General features: G+C 41.1%; 1 protein-coding gene and 1 long non-coding RNA gene across 6 annotated transcripts; one reads left to right on the top strand and one right to left on the bottom strand.

Moving 5' to 3' along the window:
* Positions 1-118: 118 nt before the first annotated feature.
* On the bottom strand, positions 119-3,843 carry LOC122845634. 2 transcript variants are annotated; one of them, XR_006373092.1, is made up of 4 exons: positions 3,701-3,843; positions 2,566-3,562; positions 867-1,066; positions 119-618 (listed from the first exon to the last, which is right to left on the bottom strand). It is a non-coding gene; the product is annotated as an uncharacterized LOC122845634 (long non-coding RNA). The 2 variants fall into 2 exon arrangements; XR_006373091.1 differs by having other exon boundaries at positions 2,570-3,562.
* A 641-nt stretch (positions 3,844-4,484) lies between these two features.
* iars2 (isoleucyl-tRNA synthetase 2, mitochondrial) lies at positions 4,485-14,338 on the top strand. Of its 4 annotated transcripts, none has more exons than XM_044141925.1 (24): positions 4,485-4,912; positions 5,377-5,499; positions 5,634-5,787; positions 5,869-6,017; positions 6,400-6,449; positions 6,538-6,647; positions 6,719-6,809; positions 7,406-7,521; positions 7,634-7,803; positions 7,945-8,035; positions 8,122-8,273; positions 8,374-8,534; positions 9,019-9,121; positions 9,381-9,474; positions 10,672-10,752; positions 11,194-11,302; positions 11,385-11,487; positions 11,635-11,757; positions 11,840-11,971; positions 12,065-12,171; positions 12,257-12,402; positions 12,484-12,674; positions 13,317-13,461; positions 13,739-14,321. In XM_044141925.1, the coding sequence occupies exons 1-24, from the start codon at positions 4,643-4,645 to the stop codon at positions 13,882-13,884; spliced, it is 3,117 nt and encodes a 1,038-aa protein (XP_043997860.1). In that variant the 5' UTR covers positions 4,485-4,642; the 3' UTR covers positions 13,885-14,321. The 4 variants fall into 4 exon arrangements, with proteins under 4 accessions (XP_043997860.1, XP_043997861.1, XP_043997863.1 ...); XM_044141926.1 differs by having other exon boundaries at positions 4,486-4,912; positions 6,722-6,809; XM_044141928.1 differs by lacking the exon at positions 10,672-10,752 and having other exon boundaries at positions 4,486-4,912; positions 6,722-6,809; positions 13,739-14,338.
* Positions 14,339-14,379: the final 41 nt, after the last annotated feature.

Below are 14,379 nucleotides of genomic sequence, written 5' to 3'. Positions count from 1 at the left end.
GGGGGAGGGGGTTGTCCAAAGCGTTCAGTGGCAATTTTAACCAGCAGGATCTGAGCCTGCTGTCTCATTTCAGCAGCAGGACCTGAAATGTCTAATTTAATCCCAGTGAATGAAGGCAGACATTTTACACCTTTATTTACTTCAAGTTTCACAGCACTTAAATAGACACAAATATTTGCAGTGAAGTTGATCAGAACTACTTTCATTTTAAAAATCCTCCTAACAGATGCATTTTCTCCCACACCCACAAACATTTCTACACAGATTTAGTATTTTTCCCGATTTATAGCTCATAAGACACCCAGCAAGGACCAGGACGTGCAGAGAAGAAAAGAGAGAAGAAAAGGGCGAGTCCTGCTTTGGTGCGTAAAACGGATGAAAAAAAAAAAGTTCTTTAGGGAACTTCATCATGAGACGGTAGACTTTTGCATCCCCTGTCCATCTGGGTCCACAGGACGGGTGGAGTTAGTCCCAACCCCAGGACCAGTCGTGAAGGAGGACCGCCGCTAAAGTCAAAGGGAGCAGGAGCAGCGGGATGGCGGTGGTCATTCCACTCATGCTGGCGGTGTTAGGTGCAACAGGGGCTTTGGTGGTGGTGGTGTTGTTGGCCTGGACCATCTGCAAAAACAGCAGCAAGTCCGTCAAGAAATAGCCCGAGATTAATGAGTAGCTCTATTTAAATCCAGCGTTAAATCAGCAGAGAAAGGTCTGATGGTACTACTGGCGCATTAAAAACAGGATACCGTTAAAATAAGAAAGTCTGAAAGAAATGCCACGCAAACATTCCCTCCAGAATAAGAACGCCAATAAAAATAGGAGAAATTTTTTCAAGGAGAAAAACAAAACAAAACAAAACAAAAACTAACCTGGGATGAGATGCAAAAAGCCAGCAGAAGAGCTGACAGCAAGGCGACGGACAGTTTATTCATCTTGCTGGTTGACGTTCAGGTAGAGTTCACAGATTGCGCGTAAGTGATTCAAACAGGAGATGCTGCTGAGCTTTTTATACTGCAAGTGACATCAGCACCATCATCGTCAACACAACCATGCTGCGTTCAAGGTTTGTCTGGAAATTATATAATCAAATAATATTATTAATTATGACAATATATATTTAGTCGCATATTTAATGTTGTCAAGTTAAAATATGTTGATAAATAAAACCAATAGTTTATAATGCACATGACTGTGAATGAGCTTTATCGTTTTCCTAATCCAAACCACAAATGCAGAAAAACTGTCCTACGAAATCTTCAATAAAACAATAAATAGTGTTTAAAGTGTATTCATCAAATACACACATTGTATTACTAGGAGGCAGAGTAGGGTAGGGTCACATGAAACACATAGAAAATGCAGGTGCATTTTACTAAATTCATCAGTAAATACCTAACTTAAGAAGTAAAACACATATTTTATATATTAATTACACTCGGGAATATATAGTCCGGATGTTCATTTTTATTCATTTTGAACAATAATTTTGTGGTGCATGTGCACTGACTCATCGACCAGCCGATTTTTCAGCGCCGATTTCCTTAATTATAATAGGGGCAAAAAAATTTTAATTATATATATATATATATATATATATATATATATATATATATATATATATATATATATATATATATATATATATATATATATATATATATATATCCCCACTTTTCAGATTTGTAAAAAAATGTTCAAAACCATTCATTTTCTTCCCAATTGAAAAGGTGGTACTTCTTTTGTTCTGAGGATTTTAAATATCTTTTTTTTCCCTCTTACCCCAAAATTAAATGCTTAGAATTCAAACTGTAAGTTGCACATGGTCATTTTAACTGGCACCAAAAAGCTAGTGTCTGTGGGTTTAAGAACATTCAATGTTCTTAAACCCACAGATGTACTGGCACCATATTGTGAAATGTGGTTTTGGGGTGTGTCTTTGAAAGAAGAGGTTGGCTCATGTGGTGCACAAGAAAAGTTATGCAATGCAAAGCATACTGGAGTATTTTGCAGCACTTAAAATCATTGCTTCGAACTAAAGGCGAATTTGTAGTCTTTCAATTTAAAATGCTATAAAGACAGTATCCAACTTGCTTTCATTAACTCAGTATGTAAACTCTGAATATTTCACAAGTACTGCTTTTGTTAAACATGTTTTTGATATTTTTAATCCCATTGGCAAGAAATGCACTTTCAATTTCCTGCCATTGCCATTGCGGACTGCATTGTCTTCCATTGAGGGTTTCTAGTACAGTGGTCACTTAGGTTACCTTGTCCAGTGTTTCCCAACCCTAATCCTTAAGGCACACTGCCCTGCCTGTTTTAGGTATTTTCTTGCTTCAGTCCAGCTGATTTCAATTGATGACTGATTAACAGGTATTTGTTGAACTGCAATCAATTTAAGCAGGGAAACCTCTAAGAGATATACAACAGTCTGCCTTGAGGACCAGGGTTGGTCAATAGCACCCATTTTAAAACTGAAAACCCTGAATATTAGGGCCTGGTTTATTTAAAGTACTTTATAATGCGTTAGTCCTGCCAAGCACAGGTTATTACTGTAATGTGGCCTACCTACTTCACAGGCTTAGTCCATGGAGATATTTTGTAGAGAACGTATGTCCAAACACATATTCAACTTCTATGGAAGGCCATGTTTAAAAAAAAACAAAAACAAAAAAACTTCCCAATGGCGAGTCACAACATTGATAAGCCTGCAAGGATAAATGGGTGCAAAGAATAGTTGGACCTGCACTGTTTGACACTAAAGTTCAAGTCAATTCACAGCTATTCAATGGTCTGACTACTAAGAGGAAACCACTTTAGCTTGAGGCCATTTCAAAGCTGCTTTACTGGTGTCCAATGTAAAGTAGTCATTAAATTGGAAGACAAAACTCAAAGCAAAGCTAATGGATGGCAAAGCCACAGCCTTCAGTCATTAATTTCTCTAATCTAGACTCTACTGCAGTTACCAAGGACTCAAGTTAGACATTTTTCAATGTACAGCTTTATTCAGTCAGTCTAAAAGTCAGAAATTCTTATAAATATACAAAGGTTATCAAATGAAGCATTTCAAAACAAAGCTTCCCAAGAATCAGTTAAATCTTGTAGCCAGTACAATTTCACATATCACCTCCCTCCCACATAACTTCCATGATACAAGTTTAACCAGGACATTAGAAGGGGACTAGTTTGGTGTATACACTGAAAACCCAACACAAGTTAGAAAGTGGAAATCCAAGTGTGCTCAAGCTTATCCAGCTTTGAAGAGCTGCAACTTAAACTGACAGAGTCCAGTCCAGCCACTTTAGTGGTACCAAGCATAAACAGGAACCACCAAGAGCAAAGCGAGAAGCAGCAAAGGATTGCCTGTAGTCCTCCCAGGAGTACTTCCAGAGGTAGAGTTGAAGGTAGAATTAGTCACCGATGCAGTACTGCCAACAGTTGGGGTGACATTGGCAGAGACCGAGCTGTCAGCAGTTGGAGGAACATTGGTTAAGTTTGTCCCTTCAGTAGGTGGGGCAATACTGCTGGTAGTAGGCATATTTGGATCAACTCGTGCCCAGACCACCTGCAATAGTCAGAATGTTCATTACTGAGAAAATAGATAAACAAATAAGCCTGCATGCAAGTCCTCAATAGTCTTTTGAAACCTATTGTCCAAACTAACTCACAAAATACCATACCAAAGGATTTTCAATAAACAAACCTGAGATGAAATTTGAAAAGCCACTAGGACAGCTGTAAGGACCACACCATACACCCACTTCATCTTGGCAGCAGTACACCAGAACAATGTCTGCGGCACTTTTCTGATCAGGCCTGGAATGAATGTCCAAAAAGCCCATTTCCAGGTTTTTATACCAACCAGTGATCGCCATCAACTAATAGAGGACACCTGTTGCCTATGTGTGGCCTTCAAGGACCATGGGGGAATAAAATTTTGATTTAAATGTGAACCAAGTTATAGAGCTGCTGCAAAAAGTAATGTTTTTAATCTGAGGAGTCTTCTAAAACTACTTTAAAAAACCCAAATAATGAGTTTACATGCATTTAACCTGTGATCTTGAACAAACAATTGCCTGGAGTCCTCTGCCAGAGATAGAGTTGATTTGAAGGTGGAATTTGTCACAGATGTGGTGACGAATTCCACAAAATCAACTCCTAACCCTCATCCAAGTGTTTACAAAATGCATGTTCAAGCAGTGTTGTAGGAAAGTTTGTATCTTTTAAAAAAGAAGCAATCTATTTTCTTTGCAGTTGCTGCTACACAAAAAGTTGATTATTACATCAAGAATCTGATGTAACATAGTGACAACTACTGAAAATAAGATTGACTATTGCCTTTACAGATTTTTTTAAATGAACAGTCAGAATGTATATATTTTTTTGTACATTTTTTTGTCATTGCGCAGTTAAACGTCATTAGTATTCGGCTTCCCGGATATTACTCTAGCGGGTAATATGGAGGAAATATGTCCCAACAGGGACACCGTAGTTGTCCTTTGTGCAATTTCTTCCGGAAGAAACATAGTCAACCAGAAGGACGAAACATGACAACACATTGAATAAACTCAACAATAAGCCGACACAGACACTTTCAGTTTTTTCATTTTATTTTATTTTGTCCACCGAGTTACCTCGCCTCTCCATGCTGCTGACCCGGGTGTCGCCAGTGTACCAAACGCTGACGAGATGGGGACGGAGGTCACAGCCGGGAGGTGGCCTCTTTCTTAGCCGCGCGGTCGGCTGCAGCTGTAGCCGCCGTCATGCTGTCAGTCCCGGGGAAGGCAGCGCTCAGCCCGCAGAGCCTGGTTCCGCCCAGGCTATGTACCGGGACACAGTGCTTCTTCCTCGGACTGAGTTTCCCATGAAACTGACCGGACAAAAGCTGTTGGACCGAGAACTTCAGATCCAGCAGGTACAGCAGTCGTTAAATGTAGACACACCCCTGATTAAATGCGAGGTTTTTGTGATGTAAAACTAGACCATAATACATAATTTCATACTTTTTAAAATTCAAAATCATACTTAAGAGAGACTACACAGCTCAATTAGTCTGACCGGGGACAACCATATTATACTATATTATACTGTAGTATAATATGGTTAATCCCATAAAAACCCCAAAAGATACATACATGTTTTTGATTGTAAAGTGACAAAATATGGAAAAGTGAAAGAGGTATTAATACATTTGCAAGGTAACTCAATTTGAAATAACTTGGATTTGGGATTAGTACCTTGAGGATCTTTGTCCTGTCATCTTTCAGAGCAAGTATTAACACAAACATCTTAGTAACTGCAAAAACATTTACCGTAACTTAAAGCAGTTACTGTGTTTTAGTTAAACTAATTACTTTATTGTATAATCTGGTTTTGCAGGAATGTGGTTTTGCAGAGTTGTATTCATGGCAGAGAGAAAGGAAAGCCAAGAAAGAGTTCTGCCTTCATGACGGACCACCTTATGCAAACGGGGACGCTCATGTTGGACACGCACTCAACAAAGTAAATAATTCTGTCTTAGGTGTTACCTGCTTCTATTGCGCCTTTTTGTAAAAGCTGCTGCAGTAAATTAGTATTTTAAAAACTACTTTACTTAGGACTTGGAACCTTAAAGCTCTTTTACTAATCTTGTTCAGATCCTGAAAGACATCCGTAACCGTTTTGAGATGCTAAGAGGACGTCAGGTCCACTACATCCCCGGCTGGGACTGCCACGGCCTGCCCATAGAGCTCAAAGCTTTGGGAGAACTTGGCACTAGTGGGCTCAGTCCATTGGAGATAAGACAGAAAGGTGAGGATGGAGAGGTTGATGCCTGTTTTTCATAGAAGTTTCCAGCTGCTATAAAAGGTTTTTGTGCTTTGCTCCTTCCAGCCCGGGAGTTTGCTGAAGGGGCGATAGCTCGGCAGAAAGCCGCCTTCCAACGTTGGGGGGTGATGGCTGACTGGGAGCAGTGCTACTACACGTTTGATGGAGCTTATGAGGCTGCTCAGTTAAAGGTCTTCCAGGAGATGCATGGCAAGGTGGGTTCTCTTTAAAATTAAAGTGTCAGACAGAGTTTAACCAGGAATTGCCTTCCTACTTTCCTTCAGTTTAAACTGTTAGGGTTTGCTACTCACTCTTGCAGCATGAAACAGTGTGTTTGTTAAATACACAGACACACAAAACCTGATTAAAAGCACGGTATTTGTGCAAATTAGCACAGATTTTGCTCCTAAAAAATGTAAAAAAAAAAAAAAAGATCTGTTTCATTTCAAACTTCTTAGGCATTCAGTTTGTGAGCTATGAGCACAAACTAGTTAACTTAATTTGCTGTGATAAAGACTTAAACTATACCTTGTTTTGAATTGCATTATTTTTAAGTAACTTTTTCTGGTACTGCCATCCTTCTCTGTTGCTCTTCAGGGACTGGTATATCAGGACTACAAACCTGTCTTCTGGTCTCCTTCATCCAGGTATGGGACCAACATGCAGCGACCGTCCAATTTTAGACATGTAAACTTCGTCTTGCCAACCCTCCCTCTGCTCTTGCTTTCTTTGCAGAACGGCCCTGGCTGAGGCTGAGCTGGAATACAACCCTGAGCATGTGAGCAGAGCTGTCTACGCCACCTTCCCTCTGGCGACGCTCCCACCAAAGATTTCCTCAGAGGAAGGTGAGTCAGTCATCCTCATAAAGTTCTGATCAATCCTGGAGGGATGTGCTGACTCTCTTTGTGGGTTTCAGCAGGTCTGGAGAATGTTTCGGTGTTGGTTTGGACCACCCAGCCTTGGACCATCCCTGCCAACCAGGCCGTCTGCTACATGCCCAATGCCCAGTAAGATCACCTGCGAAGAGAACACTTTCAGTTTGGAAAGTTCTCAGCATTCCCTTCAAATCAATGGGGTTTATTTTATGACCTTATTAGTTCTGGTCCAGTTTTGTTACACGTTGTTGAGCTGAAACTACTATTTTTTGCCATTATGCTAAGAAATAAAATCAGATCCTCAATTATTGATTTAAATTATCTCACCTTCACCTTCTGAAGGATGATGTTCTGTCCTTCTAAAACACACATTTTTGAAGTGTGAAATTTCTCTAAGCTCATTTTACATAAAGGATGGTATGAAATGGCTTTTGTAAACTACAGTACAACCCCAACAAAAAAGGTTTTATCAAAACTTTTTCACCACCAGAAATAATAAGGTGATCCTTTCTGAGTGGCTCTTTTTGTACTATGTATGTTACTAATCCTGTTTCTAACATTCAACATATGGACTTCAGTTTGCTGTGAACCAATAACACGTCCATCGGATTTGTCGTCGTATTCTGTTTTGAACTTATATTTCGTTGCACCTTCTGTAGGTTCTTTGCAGCCTAATAAATGACAGCTGGTACCAGTAGCAGCATCGTTTTCCTGTTTCTGGTTTGCAGGTACTCCGTGGTGAAGAGGGCCGACTCTTCCCAGCTGCTGCTGCTGGCAACTGAACGCACAGCGAGCCTCGCCGCGCTGCTGGGCACAGAGCTGCAGACTGTTGGCACCTTCACAGGTACTGCTCTGGTATCTATTTAAAAGGATAGGCTGTTGGCTGTTTTTGTCATTTACTAACCTAAGCATGGATACTTCCTGTTTTTTTTTTTTTTCTTTTTTTCTTTTTGAAGGTTCACAACTTGAAGGTGGAATCTGCAAACATCCTACTATTCCTGACAAGCAAGTCCCGTTGTTGCCAGCCAGCCACGTGACAATGGGGAAAGGGACGGGATTGGTCCACACTGCACCTGCTCATGGCATGGACGATTACAGCGTCGCTTCACAGTTTAAACTGCCTGTGGTGTGTTATTTATTTATTTATTTATTTATTTATTTACTTATTTGTTTATACTTAGTTTTAACCCACGTACTGCTGCATTATGGACGCAATAAAGCTTATGAACAATTAAATTTTACTTTCACAAATGTATTTTGGTTGAAGGAGTGTATGGTGGATGAAGATGGCAGGTTCACAGAGCTGGCAGGACCCAAGCTGCAGAACCTCTCGGTGATGACTGAAGGAACTGATACAGGTAGACGGAGTCAGAGTTAACCTTAATGTTTCTTGGGGACAGGGAGGGGTTGTATGTTTTGAAACCTACATTGCTGCTTGTTTTAGTGATTTCCATGCTGAACGAGAGCGGTGCTCTGGTTCTGGAGGAGCAGTGCGTCCACAGCTACCCGTATGACTGGCGGACGAAGCAGCCTGTGGTCATCAGGCCTAGTAAACAATGGTTTATCAACACTGCATCACTGAAAGACAAGGCAAAGGTAATGTCTCCGCTTTCTGCTGCTGTCTGTCCAAGAATACGGATCTGTTCAGGTGATATCTAGACTTGTTTTTCAACAAAGTCTGCCTCTGTGCCTGTAGGAGGCGCTGCAGAAGGTTCGTGTTCTACCGGAGTCGGCGAGAGGCAGCCTGCTGACCATGCTGGACAGACGGACGTACTGGTGCATCTCCAGGCAGCGGAGCTGGGGCGTCCCAATCCCTGTCTTCTACCATAAAGAGAGTGGGGAACCTCTCATTAACAAGTATGCTGAATGTCACACAAACTACAATGTCATTACTGTGTTATTGTCAAGTTGTTTGTTTTCACTAAGCTCTGGTTTTAAATAATTTAATATTGATTCTTAGATTTGTAGTGCACAAGAGCTTGTTCTTTGATGGAGGAGGTAGTTTTGAATCCAACAGGAAATTAAGGATTTAGAAGATCTTCCCCATTTATGCATCGTCACATGTTCCGAATGTTACCGATTTGTAAGATTTTTGACCTGGAGATCTCTGATTTATTGGCGCATGTCTTAACTTTTTTTGCTTTCTGGTGTTAAAAAATTTCCAAACGTACAAGGAAGTTAAAGATAAAGTAGTACTGGAGTCTTTAGGAAAATTGGTTATTTGTTATTTGCTGACTGTTTTTGTAAAAAGTTGATTACTCCAACAGTATCCTATCCAGCATCGCTTGACTTTTGTTTGAAGTATGTCAAACTGAATCTAACACCCCTGGATCTTATGCAGATACACAGTCTCCCACATAGCAAAACTCTTCAAAGAAAAAGGCAGCGACTGTTGGTGGGAGCTTCCCATCGAGGCTCTGCTGCCCCCAGAGGTTCTCAAGAAGGTGAGTAAATATTATTTTAAATAAAGAGAAAATTTAGGTTCAACCTTCCAGAATCGCTGCAGCTAAACTGTGTTTATCCACTTTGCATCACCCCAAGGTAGAAAATATGTAAGATAACAAGAAAAAATTAATTAAATTGGATTGGGCTTTTATTTAATGGTAGAATTTAATCATCAAGTTATTTAAAGGAACTTATGCACCCTTGACAGTTGAGTTGGGAAATAAGGCGTTGTTCTTGGGATGTTTTTTGCTCCATCAGAGTAAAGCAGGACCGGTGAGCGACTACCTTCGAGGAGATGACGTTCTGGACATCTGGTTTGACAGTGGAGCATCATGGGCAGCTGTGCTGGAAGGTATGAGGCGATATCCCAGTTTGACCAAGTGCAAGAAATTGTTTCAGAGAAAAACTTTTATTCGGTTCTCAGTGGCAACACTTGGATTTGAGAACAAACACTGCATGAGAAGCAGACCGCACAGACACCCAGCTGACAAATTAACCACATTTTTCTCACATTTTTATGACAAACCGACTTCTTTTACCATCAGCAGCTGAAAGCTACAATAATTTTCTTTTTCAGTTTCCTGGAATGTAAATAAAAGCAAATGTAGCTTCTAATCTGTTCAGTTCATTTTCAGTGAAGCCGCTCACAGACTGAAAGCCTTCACACTGCTTTTAATCCACTCTTCTTTCATTAACTTAAATGTACAGAAAGCTGCTTAGAGCCACTTGATTTATCCAGCTGTAAGCTGCTTTGGTGAGGTGTGATTAGCCGCAGTAGCTGCTGTTACCATCCAGGATTATGGAGTCAAGCTCTGTCAGCACACCTGGAGCTCTGGAAAAAGACAGGTTGACTGTGACCCAGAAACGTTTTGGGAATTATCATTTAAACATTATTAGATGCTTTCTCAGATTTTTTTGTCCCTCCATGTCCTTTGTCCTCTGTCTATGAAGCTGCATGAGCTTCATAGACAGAAGCTTTGGACAAAATCAATATTTTATTTTTTATTACAATTTCTGTGAAATAGGATGCAAATTATACAGTTAATGTACTTTAAATTGATCAGTAAAACTTGGTTTTAAACACAGCCAAAAGAGGAGAATATGTACTTTGTAATTCCTTGCAAAGGTATTTATATTCCCTGAACTTAGTTAGGGCACCACTCCACCACCGGGCGTAACAATACATGCTAATACATACATTATATATGTGTAACTAACTGCTTTTCACAGCTACAAATACAGAGCAGAAAGAAAAGATACTGTTGTCTTTCTTACAGGATTGGAGTGTTTTTTTAGCTGCATCCATCTTCCTTAACCCTTCTGACTGTCACACTGTGTGATAGTCCATCTAATCATATCTTAATAAAATACTTTGGCATATGTCGTTTTATTCTGATAAAAGAAATTCAAGGGGTGTTAATGTGTGTATTTTAAACTGCTAAACAATGACTAATATGTGTAATTATAGCAAAAATAACACATCGCTTTCTTTGAGCTTGTTTCTTTGACAATGACATTGTCTGTCTGTCTGTCTGGATGTGATTTCTAGAAGAGATGGAGGAAGCATCCGAGGAGCCAGAATCCCGTCTCAGCTGGCTCTCCAACTCGCTCCGCAAACCTCTAGTTACAGGTTATTCAGATGTTTACATGCAGGGGGCGCTGCAGGCTGTTCAGTTTTATTTTCCCTGCGTGTTTCCTCTCTTTTTTTTAGTCCTTTAGTGAGTGTTTCCAAAACCCAGATGTGGAGAAAAAGTTCTCTTTAATGTGCTCGGCATGAATCTGAAGCCCTCACAGTTGTCTGCATGCAGGATGTTTTTCTACTTTGCTTCGCAGAGAACTGTGACTGTTCTTTTTTCGGGATTGATCCCAACTGCTTCTCTTTGCTGCCATTTTGTTTTGTAGAAAGACTCAGGTTAGCTGGGGGCCTTCATTTGTTATTAGGAGCAACCAAAAACAACTTAAAGACACAATTACCTCCTTTCTGACTAACAACTGGTGTTTGTCATCTCTGCAGACCTTTCTGTTGTCTGAGAAACAAACTAACCTCACTCCATCCTCTGCCTCCCCGCAGAGTCGGACCCCAGAGCCGATGCATATGTGGAGGGAAAGGACCAGCTTGGAGGCTGGTTTCAGTCCTCGCTGCTCACCAGCGTAGCCATCAGCAACAAAGCGCCCTATAAGTGAGTGTCCCGATGAATTAAGCTAAGTAAGAACTCCAGAGATCAAGTTTCATCTCTTCTAAATGAAATACACTTGTTGTAGATCTCTGGTGGTCCATGGCTTTGCAGTCAGTGAGAAAGGAGAAAAGATGTCCAAGTCTCTGGGGAACGTTGTGGATCCTGATGAAGTCATTAACGGAAAGGAGGTGAGATGAGAATGTTTACCAGCATTTTTTTGTTTGTTTTTTTGATAGTCACAACTCTGTCCTTCTGTCCTTAACTTGTTTTTCATATTTCCTCTCATTTCTTTGTGTTGATGATGATCAGATTGGATAATCTCTTGTCTCTCTCAGGACGGCAGCGTACCGGCGTACGGGGCAGATGTTCTGCGCTGGTGGGTCGCAGAATCAAACGTCTTCTCCGAAGTCCAGATTGGACCGGGCACCCTTAACTTGGCCCGCGACAGCATCAGCAAGGTACCAGAGGGACGTAACCTTGACAGAGCCTTTCTCTCTGCGTCTCCTCTTCTTCATTCCTCTGACTGGTTTTATTTTCCAGTTGAGGAACTCGCTCAGGTTTCTGCTCGGCAACCTGCAGGGCTTCGACCAACGCACGCAAGCCGTGGACCCCCAACAGATGTACTATATTGATCAGTACATGCTGCACCTGCTGCGGGAGTACAGCATGAAGGTGTGTTGAGGTCGGACTCTTCTGGACATTTTGCTTCCATACCAGTGGCTTGTGGTTATTCTAAGTGGCCTTGGTGCTCGTTCCTTTGTCCAGATTACAGATGCTTACAGCGAGTTTGATGCTGGCAGAGTGATCCGTATCCTCCAAGCCTTCATCTCCAGAGACTTGTCCAGTTTTTACTTCAGCATCATAAAGGACAGGTGATTGATTACCTTCCACAACAACACAACCGCACATTTCCACTTTTCCATTCTTGGATCTTTTCTTGATTCCTCTTTTGTTCAGGCTGTACTGCAGTCCGGAGGACTCGTTGGGCAGGCGATCATGTCAGACTGCTTTAGAGGAAATTCTGGATGGCGTGACTCGATCTGTTGCTCCTATCCTGCCTCACCTAGCAGAAGAGGTCTACCTCCACACTCCAGGACACGACAGTATGTGTCGATGGCTTCGTAGAGAAACAGTCTAGATATTAGCAATCCGTTTGCTTCTAAGCAAGAGCTCTTTTGCTGCAGAAGCGGAGACGTTATTCCGAAGCGGGTGGATCAAAAGCAGCTCTGTGTGGCGGCGCCCGGGTCTGGAGGAGGCTGTGGAAGGAGCCTGCGCCATTCGGGACTCCTTCCTGTCTTCGATTCCTGGTAAAAACGCCGCCCAGTATGATCTGACGATTGCCATCGAACCGGGACTCCTGTTTGAGCTCATGGAGGTAAGAATCACTGCAAGTCTCTCAGGTAAAAAAAAATAAATAAAAAAATAGGCCTCACTTTAGAGGAACAACATTTTCCAGGCCTCTCTTCCTTAACAATGTGGGTAAGGAATGAGTTAAAATAAATTTTAATACAAAAGGTGAAAAAAAAATTTCAGTGTCAGTAAGAAAAAAATTACTTGTCACGTTTGCCTTCCTTCGTGATGAAGAATCAAAGTAGGAACTGTACTTTTGTAAAAGACTACAACTCATTGAAATGATGGATGGATAATTAGTGGCCAACATATTCTGAAATATTTATGAAGAAATTAATAAAGAATAATAAAGAAAACGGTGATCATAGCCACTGTGGCAGACCTCATTTTTAGATACGTTATTAATTTTGTTTGAATGTTGTAGAATTTGTGTTAATCGGTGCTTTCATCACAGACGGCTTGCCTTAATCTCTGTAATTTTAGAAACATTGTTACCTTGTTCAAGAGTCATAGGAAGAAATCTCCCATACATAAATTTTTTATATTGAATAATTAGAAAAAAATGACTTGATTTAAGTTTTAAACCAAGCCATCCTCTGATCCACCTGCAACTTCTGTAAATCGTCTGTATTGGAACAAACTCACCTGTTTCTTATCTTTTTCTCAGTCTCTCCAGGAAGAGCCCACCTCCACCGACTCCCAGCTAGCTGAGCTGATGATGGCAGCGCGAGTCAACCTGACCAGCAAACTGCCCCGCGACCTGAATCCCGATGTCCTGCTGAGCCACGGCACCTTCCTCATCAACCTGGAAGGTGAGACGAGTCCACCACAAAAGTGCTGATAGCTGCATTACTTGTTCTGCATAGCTTTAAGCCTGTAAAGCGTTGTTGATCAGTAGAAGTTTCAGGCTTTTCAGTTTTTCTTTGTATGAAATGAAAATTAGACAAAACAAATGTTCCTAACAGTAAGCCAAATATGCAAAAATGAAGACATTCACACTTTATTGCATAAAGGGAAATTAAAAATCATTTCTTCTGTCAGAGCTTTTGTATTAGATTGCATCTGGCAGTAATGTGGTGTGTATTTTAGGTGGCGTTATTCGTGAGGACAGCCCCTACAGCATCGCCGTGATGCCCACCTCTTCAGCACGCTGCCCTCGATGCCGCCGCTACACCTCAGAGTCCACAGACTGTCTGTGTCCGCGCTGCCAGACTGTCGTCTCACATGCCGGATGACACGTTTGTTACCAAGACAACTTGCGCATGTCAGGATCAAGAAGTTGCTTTACACGCCCAGTGGGAACTGTTGCTCTGGCTGTTTATAAAAACTTCTACTTCAGACCTTCAGTAAAGGTTTTATATTAAATAAACAAACCATCTTAGCAGATGTAGAATAATCCAAAGTCTCAAGCTATAGCTATTCCATGTGCTCACTTTTCCTCAGTGAACTCAAACCAGAAATACTGAAGTCTACTGTAAATATTTGGGAGATAAAAAGGATGGGATATGAGCGTAGGAGGGATGCTCTTGTTTCAATGTGTTGATGCTAAATATTTCACTACAAGTGTCGCTATGTGACTATAGTAGGAGTATATACTGGAGAGAAGATGGCATGGGGGAGTTCCTGTGTAAATCCACCTTTGTATAATAAAATCAGTTCCTTCTTTTGCACTACAAATGCTTGGATGTGCAACAGAGTTTTGTTCTGGTTTATGTTCTGTGAATGAGCTA

Source organism: Gambusia affinis, linkage group LG16 (genome assembly GCF_019740435.1).
Source record: "Gambusia affinis linkage group LG16, SWU_Gaff_1.0, whole genome shotgun sequence".
In the NCBI taxonomy this organism is placed as follows: Eukaryota; Metazoa; Chordata; class Actinopteri; order Cyprinodontiformes; family Poeciliidae; genus Gambusia; species Gambusia affinis.
Note: the sequence above shows the minus strand (reverse complement) of the source record. Positions and strands in the feature narration are given on the sequence as shown.